Source organism: Hypanus sabinus, chromosome 7, assembly GCF_030144855.1.
Source record: "Hypanus sabinus isolate sHypSab1 chromosome 7, sHypSab1.hap1, whole genome shotgun sequence".
Classification (NCBI taxonomy): Eukaryota; Metazoa; Chordata; class Chondrichthyes; order Myliobatiformes; family Dasyatidae; genus Hypanus; species Hypanus sabinus.
Window position 1 is genome coordinate 136,298,909 of NC_082712.1, and position 15,997 is coordinate 136,314,905.

The 15,997-nt window shown below is 39.3% G+C and overlaps 1 protein-coding gene across 1 annotated transcript in view; it reads right to left on the bottom strand.

Moving 5' to 3' along the window:
• The window catches only part of otog (otogelin), a 234,389-nt gene that overhangs the window by 189,409 nt on the left and 28,983 nt on the right, over window positions 1–15,997 (bottom strand). Inside the window, 5 exon segments of the mRNA XM_059973944.1 lie at window positions 149–326; window positions 2,500–2,632; window positions 10,462–10,607; window positions 11,873–11,919; window positions 15,848–15,956. Coding sequence (XP_059829927.1) covers window positions 149–326; window positions 2,500–2,632; window positions 10,462–10,607; window positions 11,873–11,919; window positions 15,848–15,956 — 613 coding nt within the window.

Below are 15,997 nucleotides of genomic sequence, written 5' to 3' on the forward strand. Positions count from 1 at the left end.
ATGGGAAAAATTTTCGTAAAAGCGAAAATCCTCTTTGTAATACGAAAACTGGTTACTAATGTCGGTCTTTTATAAAAGCGAAGCGGTGTAAAGCGAACATTCGTAAAGCGGGGGACACCTGTAGTTTCAAAGCAGGAAAAATACTTACAAGTAATCATCCTGAATATTGCCATTGAATGTTCCGCAAAGTCCAAAGGTGTCTTCTTTCCACCTTGCATCCACTTGGATGTAAAGCCTCCTCCCTTCCCTGTCATACTGCAAACGCAGCCCAAAGGTTGTGTTAACTTGTATGAACATTGAGGTGAGTTCAGTAACTTCAAACAGATCTGTTAAATGATAGGGAAGAGTACCAATGATCACATTTATGATTCACCGAATACATTCCTCTGGGAAGTTGGAAGCAGTCTGTTAGGTATGATGACAATAGCAGACAAATTAAACAAGTTCTTCCTTTCAGTAAGATTTCTCCTCCATGCGGACTCCTCCATTCATATCTCGTTCTCTTAAATTGCATACGAACCACTGGAACAAACTATTTATTCCTGTTCCTAAACACTTCAGTAAGCCAACATCTTTCAAATGTCAATTCATTTTGATTCAGATTCAAATAGTATAATTCAGGCAAACAAAGGACACTAGCAAATGTCTTCAGTTTCCCTGGAGACTCCTGGCTCCATCCATTTGCACCTGACTTTTCCTAAGTTCAAAGTAAATTAGCAAAGTACATACACTGAAGTCACAATATACAACCTTGATATTAATTTTCTTCTGGGCATTCACAGTAAATACAAGACATATAACAGAATATTTGAAAGACAACACCAAGCAGGACAGACAAACAATCAATGTGCAAGACCACAAATTGTGCAATTTAAAAAAAAGAAACAATAATAATAAATAAATGTGCAATAAATATTAAGAATATGAGGTGAAGAGTCCTTGAAAGTGAATCCATAGGTTGTGGGAACAGTTCAGTAACGGGGTGAGTGAAGTGAAGTTATCCACTCTGGTTCAAGAACCTGATGGTTGAGGGATAATAACTGTTCCTGAACTTAGTGGTGTGAGTCCTGAGGCTCCTTTACCTTCTTACTGATGTCAGCAGCAAGAAGAGAGCATGGCCTGGATGGTGGGATCCTTGATAATGAATGTTGCTTTCTTGCAACAGTGCACAATGTCGATGTGCTCAATAGTGGAGAGGGCTTTACCTATATGGACTGGGCCATATCCACTACTTTTACTCAGCTTTTTCATTCAAGGGCTTTGGTGTTTCCATACCCAGCTGTGATACAACCAGTCAGTATACTCTCCACCACACATCTATAGAAGTTGTCAAAGTTTCAAATGAAATGCCAAAACTTCGCAAACTTCTAAGTAGAGGCAATGCTGGGCTTTCTTCATAATGGCACTCACGTACTAGACCCAGAACAGATACTCTGAAATTATAACACCAAGGAATTTAAAGTTGCTCCAGCTCTGATCCCCTGATGAGGAGTGGCTCATGAATCTCTGGTTTCCTCCTCCCGAAGTCAGCTCTTTGGTCTTGCTGACACTGAGTGAGAGATTGTTTTTATGGCATCACTCAGCCAGATTTTCAATCTTCCTCCTTTATGCCAATTCATCACCACATTCGATTCAGCCAATGACAGGGTGTTGTCAGCAAACCTAAATATGGCATTAGAGCTGTGCGTAACCGAACAGTCACAAATATCAAGCAAGTAGAGCAGGAAGTAAGCACAGTGCCTTGTGGTGCCCCTGCTGTTATGTTGTGTTACTTGAAAACATTCAGTTAATTCAAAGGAAAGCCATGGGAGTCTGGAATGCAAGAGTAACTGCATCTTTAAGTGAGATGCTCACATATCAAGTGAAAGTGTAATGATGTAAGCAATTAACATATTTTTACAAATAACCAGTAATTAATTAAATGAACAAGAATGCTTAATAACCAATATATATAATATTATTGAACTATTAAATACACAAGACCAGTGCTGATGGAGATTGTGGAGGAAATGTTGTTGCCAAACCAAACTGACTGCGCTAGAAGGTAACTTTTTGAAGACCATTGTGTTCACTCAGTGATAACAAAGGAACTGATCAGTTAACCTCTGCATCTGTCAGTAATTTCCCTGGACTTCAATAAGACCACATCTAAATTGTAATTGTTTCTTAACAAAACTGCATTATCGCAACATTACAAAATATACAGTTTCTTGAATTAAAAACTTCAAACCTAAATAGATACCTCAAAGACTTTCCTAAACAAGTTAATATGCCAAACTATACATAAAATACATAGCTGATTAAAAACCAAGAATATAGCAGATTTGTTTATTGAATTATACAAATTTGGTTATGCTTGCAAATTATTAAACAGGCAACACAACTTAGTTATTGAAAAATGATGCAGGTAGATTTTAAAGATAAAGGAAAAAAACAGTACCAAAGAGAGTGTTCAAAGTTTTGCAAAATGTAATGTAGCAAGTAGGCAGTATTTCATACCATCTTTATAAGGTAAACTAATCCTGTACTGATTACAATGGTACACCTCTCCTGAATGAGTCAATGTCACCTGTTTCTTCAGATCTTCATCAACAATAATACTCACTGACTGAATGCAGGCACCATTCAGATCCTGTGAAAAGGAGAAATACACAATCCTTAAAAAAGTTTCATTATGTGTGCATACGATATTTATTTGCAGGTCTGCACAATGAATTCTATCTGGCATTTACATTTTTTAAAGCAAATTTTAAAAATCAAGCATGCACAAGACTTTTCTTTAAAATTCTCCAAAATACATGTTCCATAACTTTACTAAAGGACTTACAGGAGTAGTGACGAAACAGCATTTCAGTAACGGCAGTTTTGGAGACCGTGAGAAAATCTTAATAATCTTATACTTCAATGGGTTAAATTTGAACCTTACGAAAACTCCTTCAAACAACAAGCCACATAAATATGAAATGCATTGGCATGAAGTTCCAAGGATTCAGAGTCAATTGAATAATTTAAAAATGGAACACATGTTAAAAAAATAAAAGTTGGGATGCCAAATACTGTTTCTGCATTATCATTTCTGAAAATTAGATTTCTAATAATAATTATATTTACTTCTGTCGGTGGAGCTGTGTAAATTGCAGAAGCTGCAGGTGCATTAGATTTGGTTTGGTATCTGGTTTATTGAGACCTGATAACAGCAGGGCTAAAAATGTTTGATGTCCAGTCTGCCAGTTATCTGTTGAGGATGTCGAGCTTTTGCCATTCTGTGGAAGAACAATGTCAGTGATTCACTCTGGAGAGAGTCATCGTACTCCAGGTCAGACGAGAGATAACTCAGGTCAGGTTGCAGACCACAGTACCCAGGCAGATCCTTCGCATGATGGCGTTGGTGAGGTAGTAGAGAAGAAGAGGAAGGTCAAGCGGCTAGCAATGGCAGATGAGAAGGCTCGGCGTGTGTTTGATGAGGATATCAGTATGATGTTGGAGAACACTCTTAGGGGAACATCAAAGAGGAAGTAATGGGCGATATGATTTATAATGTTGGAAAGTACAGGTTTGGTTTAGTTGAATTAAAGAACGCAAAGCCTATACAACACCCAAGCAGGCACCAGAAGGAGATTAGTAGGTTGAGGAGAGAGCTTAGATCGTTGACACAGAGGTGGAAGGTAGCAAGCGAGGGTGACAAGCCAGGGCTTGCTGATCTCCGAGAGCAGTTTTGAATAAAGTTAGCATCACTCCATCATGCAGAGTCACAGTGTAAAAAGAGAAAGAAGAGAGAGAAGGCAAGAAAGGCGTTCTATGAGAACCCTCACCAGTTCACAAAGAGTTTGTTTGAACAAAATAAGAGCGGGCAGCTTAACATCTCTCAACAAGAACTTGAGGATCACCTGACAAGCACTTACTCTAACGAACAATGGGAGGCTCCTTTGCTTGACATTTCTGGGCTTGTGAAGCCTACCGAGCCAGGAGTGAAGTTCGATCTGTCAGAACCCAAACTAGCAGAAGTCCAGCGGTTCATCAAAAAGGCAAGGTCAGGTTCAGTGCCAGGACCTAATGGAGAACTGTATAAGGTGTTCAAGAACTGTGAAGAGCTAAAGAAATACTTTTGGAGATTGTTAAATGTGGTGCAGAGACAAGGTGTTGTCCCTTTGTCATGGAGTGAGGCTGAAGGAGTATACATCCCGAAGGAAGAGATTTCTGTTACATTGAATCAGTTCCAACCAATTTTACTCCTGAATGTAGAGGCGAAGATTACGTTTGGCATTCTAACAGAAAGAATATCTTCATTTGTGATAGAGAATGGATTGGTAAATACATCTGTGCAGAAGGCAGGAATACCAGGCTTCCTGGGATGCCTTGAACATACTAGTATGATATGGCATATCATCCAGGAGTTGAAAGGGTTGAGAAGAAATCCTGCTGTAGTTTGGCTTGATCTTGCAAATGCGTATGGTTCCATTCCCCATGCCCTGATTGAGTTTGCGATGGAATCCCTATGGATTCCTGCTAAGGTGAGGAAATTCGTTCTGCAGTACTACAACGATTTCCAGATGAGGTTCTCCACTCCGCAGTTTACAACTAGGTGACAGAGCTTGGACATTGGTATCCCAAAGGGATGTGCGATTTCACCCATCCTTTTTGTGTTAGCCATGAAGGTCATTGTGAGGGCTGCAGAATCAGTGGGACCTGGTATCACACTTGATGGCGGAGGGGAGTTGCCACCTATACGAGCGTTCATGGACGATCTCACCCTTTTGGGTCCTAGCATGGAGGCAGTGGAAAGTGTACTATCTAGACTCGAGGAGATAATGGATTGGGGAAGAATGAATTTCAAGACCAAGAAGTCAAGGAGTCTTGTTCTTAGGAGAGGAAAGCTGGTTGACTTTCATTTCACCCTGTGTGGAGAGGAGATTCCATCCATTTAGGACCAACCAGTTAAGAGCCTCGGGTGACAGTACACAGAGGAGCTAAGAGACACCAAGAGGGTTCAAGAGACAGGAGAACAGATCAGCAGAGGTCTGATGACTGTCGACAAGTGTGGCTTGCCTGGCAAGTTGGAGTTGTGGTGCTTGCAGTATGGACTGATGCCACGGATAATGTGGCCACTAAATGTCTATGAAGTGGCAATGTCCCATGTTGAGGCAATGGAATGGAAGATCAACAAGTATGTGAAGAAGTGGCTTGGAGTACTGAGCAGCCTCACAATATTGCAATTCACAGTAGCCAGACAAGGCTTACCATCCCAGAGTAATCCCTTGTTGAAGAGGTCAAGGTAGCCAAGGTAGGATCATTCTTGATGCTTTGAGACTCAAAAGACCCTGTCATCAAGAGCATCCAGCCGGATGTGAGAGCAGGCAGGAAGTGGTCAGCCTGGGCAGCAGTTGATGAGGCACAGTTGGGGCTACCAGCTAGGCTGCCAGGGACTTGGATGGACAACCCACAAGCGGTGGTCATCTTCTACAGGTAAGGAGTGTTGTGAGCTTGTAACGCAAGAAATACGAGAGGTAGAAGAGGAGAAGAGGTTAGCTAAAACAGCTGGCCTGAGCAAACAAGGGGCTTGGACCTGGTGGGAAAGTGTTGAACAACAACATCCATCTTGGAATGTTCTATGGCAGATGGAACCGCTCCGCATTTCTTTTCTATACAGAGCAGTGTATGACCTGCTCCCAACACCTGTCAACCTCAGCACCTGGTATGAAGATAAGACAGACAGGTGTGCTGCTTGTGGTGAGAAGGGAACACTTCAGCATATTTTGAGTGCATGCAGAGTCAATCTTTCCAGTGGCATGTGCACTTGGAGACATAACAACGTTCTCAAAGTTGTAACAGAAGCAGTTGAGCAGAGAGTACCGCAGCACAACTTATCTCATGCCCCATGCTGCACAGAACATTGCATATCATTTGTGAAAGAAGGCTCCAAGTCAAGTGTGTACAGTGCAGGCCCACGATCAAGCACACTTTCTTCAGCCAATGAGTGGTGTGTCAAAGCCGACCTGGATGGGAAAGGCAGTTTCCCGGAGCAAATAGTTTTCACCACATTGCGTCCAGATATAATCATCTGGTCTGACACCAGTAGAGAAGTGGTTATTGGTGAACTCACAGTCCCCTGGGAAGACAACAGCGATGAAGCCCATGAGCGCAAGTTAACCAAGTATGGAGAATTAAGATCAGAGTGCAGAAACAGAGGGTGGAAGGTCTCATGCTAACCATTCGAAGTAGGTTGCCGAGGCTTTATTGCGTTCACTTTCCAGAAGTGGCTGCATGACCTTGGCTTCACTAGAAGAGAGATCAAGTCAACCAGCAGGGCTGTAGCTGAGGCAGCAGAGGCAGGATCATCATGGGTGTGGACTAAGTACAACAAGAGGGACAGATAGTTGGACAGTGTATCCATCTTTTTTAAACTCTTCAGTAGCTGCATAGATACCTGAAGAGTAGACTTCTGATAGAAGCGACCAACAACTCTGATAGAGGCAGGTGCCAAGTTGTTTAGCTCATCAGTGGGAGATGGGCTTTAGCACTGCTGGCCCACCACCTCGAGGGAGTCTTGATCATAAGTGGGCCGAAACTCCTGAAGACAGGTGGCAGATCAACTGATGATCCCACTGACAATAGCACAGGACAGTTAACATCTTAGTCCATGTGTATTTTCAATTCAATTCTTACACATAGCCAAGAGCTAGAACTTCTCTGTAAGTGGCTTGGAGGCAAGTCATTACAATTTGCAAGCAGAGTTCAAGCAGTGCACATTAATAATCCAGGCTGGACAAATGTTATGATTCTCCAGAGGCACTTAAAGAATCTCTCTTCAGTAGACTCGATAGTTTTCCAAACTTCTCACACTAAGAACATGAAAGGTAAAGGAGCTTGCAGATCTGTTGTCAGAACTGCAAGCTGCAAAAGTGAGGGTTACCAACTAGGACTGAGTTTCTTGAATACAGCAAGAGGAATAAGCTATATAGTGGAGAAACTACTGAACAATATGCAAGAACAGTGGATAACCTGAAGGGTTCAAGTATAAAACAAAATATCATGCCCCACCCACAATTTTCAATCATCTGCCGCCATACAGAAATCAGAAATGATCCTAGTTTTATGCTCTTAACTTCCAGCAACTCTTCATTCAAAGAGAGGTCACCAGCAAAAGCATGGAAAAACCAAACCCCTATCACAGTCGACAAGATTCAAGTAGGAAATTTTCTCATGAACTTAGATCGTCAATGTCCTGTCCATAAGAAATTGCACCCCTTTAGGAAATGCAGAGGATTCAGAGAAAACTTGCTTGCACACCAGAGCACCAAGGAAAAGACTGTGAAGCTATCATACACTGCACTGAGTGCAACAGTGACTAGCACCTATCACCACTTCATTCCGGGCCCACGCTTTGGGCTACCACTGGTTCCAGCACAACCACAGCAGAACACAGCGGGAGCCAGCTGAGGTATCCATCAGTGGTAGCCACTTCCTCAGGCACAGAAGTATATGGAAACAGCTTCTAAGGAAAATCCTGCTCCAAAATATGTCAGGGCAACATCTCACCGAAGGGATATCCTGAGCAAAAAATAAAGGCATATGTGACATTAGATGAGCAGAGCAATGTGTCATTGGCAAATCAGCATTCTTTGACACATTCAGTATTCAACGTTGTGTTTCCCCGTACACTCTAAGGACATGTTCTGAAGTTGCTGGAAGAAATGCCAGTGGAATTGTTATGAAATCAATAGGAGGGAAGGTCTGCTTACACTTGCCAACCCTTATTTGGCACAATGATTTTCCCAACAACAGGGATAAAATTCCAACTCAGGAAGCTGCAGACATCTCAAGGCCATAGCTGATAAGATTCCTCTACTTAGCTCCTCTGCTGAGATTCTACTACTGCTTGGCAGAGACGTCATTTTGTCACATGAGGTACGTGACAGCCCAATGATTGCCGTGATGCACCTTATACCCAGTGACTGGACCTGGTTGGGTCATAGTGGGTGGTCTGCCTCACTGGTGCTCATCAGACCACTCTCAGCACATTTAAGACAAATGTCCAGGAGAACAGGCAGCCAAGTCATTTCAGACCCTGTGAGAGTAGCATCTGTGTAAAAGGGAAGACAGTTAGTAACCACCCTGACATACTTCCTTCTGCTCAACCACATTTAAGCAGGTTGGTCTTCTGACACTTAGAAGAAGATGATTATATGCTGGCACCTTCCATCGAAAGTGAGGTCTTCTTTTGAATCATGAACAAAAAGTTTGGCAAAGATAGGCCAAACAGTTGAGTAGCGTCCATTCTTTTTCACCTCCCATGACAACTCTTAGCATATAAATTAGAGCAGGCCCTCAGTCAACTCGTGTCCCTCAGTTGCACATTGAGAAGGAAACCAGAAATGAAAGATCATTACATGGAATTTATGAAGAGACTCTTCAAGAACAATCACACTGAGTTGGTGCCTCCACCAGGTCCCAAAACCAAGCCAAAAGGTTACAGACACCGCTGGATAGAGTGAAGCTGGATTCATCCTGGGCAAGGCAAATCTTGCTCCCAGGAAAAGACATCACCATCACAAGTTGGTGCTGTTGTTCTAGCAGTTGAGATGGCAGAGATGATAACCAAAAATCTGAACACCAAAGACAGCATCAAGTTCTTTACCAACACCAAGGTTGTTCTTGGCTATATATTTAATGAAGCAAGGAGAGTCTATATTAATCTATATAATAGGATCCAATGTATCAGGCGATCAGTCCAGAAGAGCCAATGGAACTCTGTTCCTACTGATCTCAACCTGGCTGATCATGGCACAAGAGGTCTCCAAGCTAATCAGCTCACCCTTTCCTCATGTTTAACTTGCCCTGCATTTCTTGCTGAGCTCCATCAGGAACGTCATCAAGGCCAGTATTTTTTTTTAAGTAGGAACGGTTAAGGTTTAGTAAAACTTTTCAAGACCAGCATCCTTCTTTTGCCAAAGATTCAGTGAAACGATCATTTGACTTTTAGCATCAGTAATTAAGTTTGACATTCTATGAATGCCAGGCAGGGAGTGTTCTGGCCTCTAGAGGTACAGAGAAGTTTGTATGCAAACTGAATTTAATCTTATTTCAAGAGAACTGGATAGGGAAAAATTAACCCTCTATTTATATACATGTCACCAAAAGAAACTGGTGAGCCAGAATGCGAGATACTTTGAGTGCAGTCATCCTTCCATTTCTAGTTTAAAGGTCCTGTTTAGAACAAGTAGCTTCCACATAACAAACAGAAAACTTCATTAATTGCTGCATAATCGATTTTGACTATTAATTTAAATTGCCCCAAATTTGTACATATTGCATTCTTCACGTGTTCATTTGTTCTCATTCAGGCAAATCATCTCGTTGCAACAATGACAGTCCAAACATATGCAACTTTGTTAAATATATATACATATTTTACTAAATAACTCATAAAAATTAACAATATCCTGCTATATATTTATCATATAAATTTCAAAAAAATCCAATATGATTTAGACCACAAGGTTCCGACATTAGACTCAAATATAAATAGTTGAAAAGGGCTACTTTTTCAGAATTTCAAGGGAGATTTTACTTAATTGGTAAGGATTTTGCCGACTGACATGGAATATATGACAACAGTTTTGTTAATGATGCTGAGCCAACATCCCAAAGGGCAAATATTGTGACAGGTTGTCTGGCCTTTGTGGTAATTTCAAGCATTAAACTTGTTCTTTTTGTTTCAGTTGTTTTTTCTCAAGAAAATTTTGCCAAATTCGTACATCAGAATATTTAGAAAAAACAGAAGTACACATCTGATAACTCCTGAAATATTCACTATTCAGAGAGGATATTAAATAAATGCAAAATACAAAGAACAGCTGCCTGAGAATGGAAAGAAATTCAAGCCAACAATAATTCTCTGTTCTAGTGAATTGTCTCTTTGATAACTTTACATCAATCCACATTCATTGGGTGGTTTTATATCAACTGTTGTCTCTTTCACCAACCACTTTATAAATTTCTTTTATCTTGGCTCACTCTCATCTTTACACCATCAAAGACTTTTACATTTCAACGGGGAGACAGATAAGGTCTATCAAGTGAACTGCTTGTTCAACTTAGTGTTATAAATGTGTCTGCAAGTTTCACATGATTCTTAAATCTACATGGTCTTGGTGAATGTTGCTTTCACCAACTCAGTGAAACTGGAAGATTAGTGGCTTTGTGGTTAAAGGATTAAAGACTTTGGAGTATTTTTTCAGGTAAAATGCAATCACCTTGAAGGTCCAAGAAAAACTGAAAATATTTTATCTGATGTGAACAAAACTTCAGTCACTGAATTTACATGTTACTAACCACTGCCCATCTCTTTTGCTTTTCAAACTGTTGGTTTAAATCTATTTTGTGAAATGAAAATCATCTTTTTTTTCAAACCCTTAAATCTCAAACTCTGTTTAATATTAATAAACGAATACTGTTTCTTACTGTGCCGCATTGAGAATTCTGGAGACTGATGGCAAACTTTCCAGAACTGCGGCTCTTTGCCAAAATATACTGACATACAGCATGGAAGGAATACAACTGTCCATCAAATGTCCGGAAGTGAATATCTCCAGTTACTGAGCATTCCGCTAGAAGGTACAAAACAAACTTGAGTCAGATCTTTAAGGATCACACAATAGGATGTTCAGGATGGGGGACAGAATCACAATAGTTGATTTTGCAGTATTTTCTGAATCAGAAAGTGAGTTAATTTAGACATAACGTATTGTCAAAAAGCAAAAATATGGCATAAGAAATAATCATGGGTTTTATAAATACAAGAGGTTCTGCAGATGCTGGAAATCCAGAGCATCAGGCAAATGCTGGAGGAACTCTGCAGGTCCAGCAGCATTTATGAAATGTAATAAACAGTTGATATTTTGGGCAGAGACAATTCATCAGCCTGAAACATTGACTGTTTATTCCACTCCATAAATGTTGCCTTACCTGCTGAGTTCCTCCAGCAATTTATCTGTGTTGCTCTTATCATGGAATTATTCTTCAGAGATTTAAATAATGAGGCACCATACTTTCCATCTAAGTTAATACACAACACATTTGAACTGGTCTTAACTTGACTTCAGTGATCCATGAACCTATCTTGCCATGAAATTAAAATAAGTAATCCTTTCAGTAAATAGGTTAACTTTTTTTTTAAAAGAGGAAACATCATTCGGTATTCTCAATCATGAGACATATTAGAAAATGCTAAGTTAAACTCAGGAAGAATATCAGGCTTTGATTATTACAGCAAAATAATTACAGATTGTGAAATAAAAGTAGGGGAGCCAGTGGCACAGATGAAGAACAAGGGCATCTGCAGATATTTTTGGAGACATACAGTAAGTGAGTAAAGGATGTGGAAGAACAAGTGTGGTTGGCCTCAGAAAAAATGGTGAAAATTTTCATAATGAACTTATTATTTCTAAAAGACTTCTTTCTAGTATTCTCATCTTTTTATCTGCATAAACAACACTTCCTTATACCTATATATCCATCATTCTTCTCTGGCACAGAGAAGAACACAACAAAATACACAACAAAAGCTCTTTGGGTCTGAATTCAAATTTAAAGTGCTTTGAAAAGAGCAATGTTTTAATAACAATGTGAAATTATTAGTTCAGGCTGTGGGATGTGTTGCTCACTACTAAATTGAACAGTAGCTACCTTAAGAAAGCCAACAGTGAATAAAGGCTCCTAAGACCATTTCTCAAAAATGTTAACAAAATAGATATTACATAGGCCTCTTGACTGCTGCAGCATCTAGCTCCTGCAAAGTTATGGCTTCCAAGCCGAAACTAGCCCCACAACATCAGATGTCTAAATTACTAAACAAATGAGAAACAGATCTTACCTGGACAGCTATGTTCTGTACATTTCCAAATGCTTCCTGCACAAACACTAAAGTAAAACAAATATGCAAATTGAAATAACATGGAACCTTCATGGAGAAATTATTGAAAGTAGTTAACACTGTAAGTATTTTAAATGTAAAATATACAGTTTAATCTGAAGCTGATTGAAGTGGATTGCAGTTGTAGAAATGAGTTGTAGAATTAATGATAGCAATTGTAAGAAGACAGAAGATTGCAGAGACAGTAGTGGTCTACTCAGACTGCTAACACTAGGGAGAAATGTGACAACTTAAACATTGTAAACAACATTTGGTACAAAATTCAACTAGTTGTAAGAGAGCCAATTTGAATTAAGCACAGTGAAAAAAGAAAGGAATATAACAAAAAAGACAAATTTATGCTTCAGTTAGAAAAAGGCATTTGTTGGGATGCAGTCTTTCCATAGGTTCACGTAGGGTAAAATGAAAAATAAATCTGTCATTTCATCCTTTGTTTCAGAATGCCACTGATTTCTTTTAAGAACAAAACAATTACAGATTGTAAGCGTTCCTTATTTGTTAAAAGTGGCTCTGAAGTATCCCCATTAAAGGACCCAACTCCATTTAAAATTATGTTTCAGTTTACCAAAAGCAAAATTGCCTGGTGACCAATCACTTTAATTCCTGTTCCCATTCCTGTTCCAGCATATCAGTCATGGTCTTCTCTGTTGCCACGATGATGCCACTCTCAGGGTGGAGAAGTAACACCTCATAATTCGCCCAGGTAGCCTCCAACCTGATGGCATGAACATCAATTTCTCCTTCTGGTATTTTTTTCATGTTTCCTCCTCCCCATTCCCTGTTTTTCTATTCTCCACATGGGCCTCTTGTCTCTTCTCCTCACCTATCACCTCCCTCTGGTACTCTCCTTCTTCCCTTACTCCCATAATCCACTCTCCTCTTCTTCTTCTCCAGCCCTTTACTTTTCACCTATCGCCCCTAGCTTGTCCTCTTTCCCCTCCCCCATCTTTTTGTGCTGGCATCTTCCCCCTTCTTTTCCAGTCTTGATGAAGGATGTCGGCCCAAAAAGTTGATTGTTTATTCATTTCCATTTCCAGAAATTTGTCTGTGTTCTTCTCAATTCGCAGCATCTGCAGAATCACTTGTGTTTATGCACCTAAATTTGTGAAGTACTTTTCAAATTGGACATTACCAGGACCACTCAAGCTCAAGACATTTTGGTCCAAACAACTACAAGAGAGCCGAGTTAAAGATATACAGTTGTGTGATTTCCCTTAAAGTAAGGCAGCACTCAACTTGAGTTTAGCATCAAGAATCCTAGTAAAGTTTACATTTATGGAAATCAGGGACCAGATTGTGTTCACCCTCATTCAGCCAAAATACATGACATCCACCATCTCCCCCCCCCCATATCCTGAAAGAATTCCAGTAGATTAAACAAACATGATATTAATTTCATAAATCCACACTGATTCTTTGAATCCAAATATCATTCTTTATTTCATCTTTCATCGTAAGTCGAGCATTTTCCTCACAGCTAATGTTAGGCTGACAGGTCAGATGATCCATGTTTTCCTTTCTCCTTCCTTTCTTAAACAATAGGTCACATTTTCTACCATCCAATTCGCAAGTACAATCCCACAACCTATAGAATCTCAAAATAGTCTAAAGAGCGGTCACTATTCCTCTTTCAAACCTTCTGGATGATTTCATGTTTAGTCTCACCATTTTACCTATTACTTTTTTAAAAAAAGTTCTTATTTAATTTAGCTCTGCAGTCTTATATTCTTGGTTGTTTGACATTTCTTGCAGTTTTTTTTTTGTCTTCTTTCCTCATGATTTAGCATCAAACAGGAGAAAATCTTCAGATGCTGGAAATCCAAGCAACACACGCAAAATGCTGGAAGACCTCAGCAGGCCAGGAAGCATCTATGGCAAGCAGTCAATGCTGGGCTGAGACCCAACATCCTGATGAAGGGTCTCGGCCCTACATCAACTGTTTACTCTTTTCCATAGCTGCTGCCTGGCCTGCTGAATTCCCCCAGCATTTGTGTGATTTATCAACATGTTTAATTTCTCTGCCTTTTCCTTATAAGTTCTCCCTTTTCTGTCTATATGGTCATTTATTTGCCCTCACTCACATAGTCCTCTCTGCATATCTTTTGAAGCTTTCAGTCTGATATTCTATCTTGCTTTTCTTTATCAGTGCAGTTGTCCTCTGCAGAGTACTAGAATGCTCCTAATTCTTAGGCCTGCTGCTATTTCTGGCAACTGTAAGCCTCTTGAAAGTTCAATGTAAATTTATTATCAAAGTACATATATGTCACCATATAGAAACATACAAAACTGAGATTAATTTTCCTGTAGACATACTCAATTAATCTATCGGACAATAACCATCCAGAATCAATGAAAGACTGCCCAACTTGGGCATTCAACCAGCATCTTTGGAGGGAATTATACGTTCTGGGTCCAGACCATCATCAGAACTGGATACAAAGGGGGAAAAGGGGTGGAGAAAAAGCTAGCCAGTGATAAATAGATCCAGGTTGGGGGGAGGGGGTGATGGGATAATAGGCAGGTGGGAGAGGGGAAAGAGTGAAAGTGATGTAAAGTGCAAGGAGTTGATTGGTGGAAGTTAAAAAGGATTGAAAAAGATGGAATCTGAGAGCAGAAGACAATGGACTATAAAATAAAGGGAAGTAGCTGAGGAGGGAACCATTAAGAGGAATGTATAGCATCTTCCTTGGATTTAATACTATCTTTAATTTTACCAGCTGGCTACAGATAGACTACTTTTCCTGTTTAGTTTTTATGTCTTAAAGTAAGTTGTTTCTCCTACAACAATGTACATTTTTGTGTAATAATAATAATTGCTCTCCTTGACAATATTTATCAATACAATTTTCCAATCAACCACAATCATCCTCCATTCACATCACTATACTTTACTTTTTTAAAAAATTTAAGGTCCCAGCTTTGGATTGAGCTACTTCATTATGGTCAAATAATCCATTTTCATTGCATAAAATATGATCTAAAACAGTCTTTTCCCCCATTGCTTCCTGAACATATTGATTTCCAAAACTGTTTTGACCATATTCTGTGAATTCATCCTCCATCTTATTACCACTAATTTGATTTGACCAGTCTACATGTAAATGAAAATTCCCCTATTTATTGCATACAGCTTGTTACATACACCTATAAAATTTCCTGCTTTATGCCAATTGCTATATTATAACTACTATTTGGCAGCCTAAACTAACCTCTACATGACTTCTGCACTTCCCTGTTTTCTCATTTGATTCAAACTAATTCAAGTTCTACATCATGGTTCATGTCATTTATGATATTTTGCTATGTTCTAATGTAGAACAATCAATATATCAATGTTCAGTAATAGAAAACCAGTGGCATTCAGTCAAATTTCAATTTTTGAAATTTGTGAAATTGTCTGTGAAATAATATTCTTTATTGCCTATTTAATGTATGAGGCTGATTGCATCTCTAAGATGTTCAGGGATAGATGGATGCAAATCCAAATTTTCCCACCTCATGAGCTTGAATTCTAAACATGAGTCAAAGATTGCAATTCATAAAGGAAAACTGATCACAGAAACTTAAATCACACATAATCGCACACTAAAATAAATGCCACCAAATGAATGGAAGTGTATCTGTATGATGTGATGCACATATTTAGTGTTGTTGGCCAGAGAGGAATTTCTCTCCAAATAGCAAATGTATATCTAATAAAGGTGTGAATGAAAGCTTGAAATTTAATTTAGAACAAAACATATCCTGTGTAATGTGATATCACAGCCTACAGTCAGTGCAAATTAATAGAATAATGTTAGAAACAAGATTACAACATATTGAAGCAACTGTGATGACATTCTATACAATAATTTTATAATGTTAACCTAATTCAATAGAAAATTTTAACAACATATGCAGTTTTTAATCACTTACCAGGTGCTGCAGTGTTTCTGAATTATGGAACCGGGCACATAGAGATTACCATGAAACACACAAGGACACTCAGTAGGTTTCAGACATGTCCCATTTTCATGAATCAAGCCTGTAAGAAGATATTATACTTCACTTAAATGATTTTTAGCA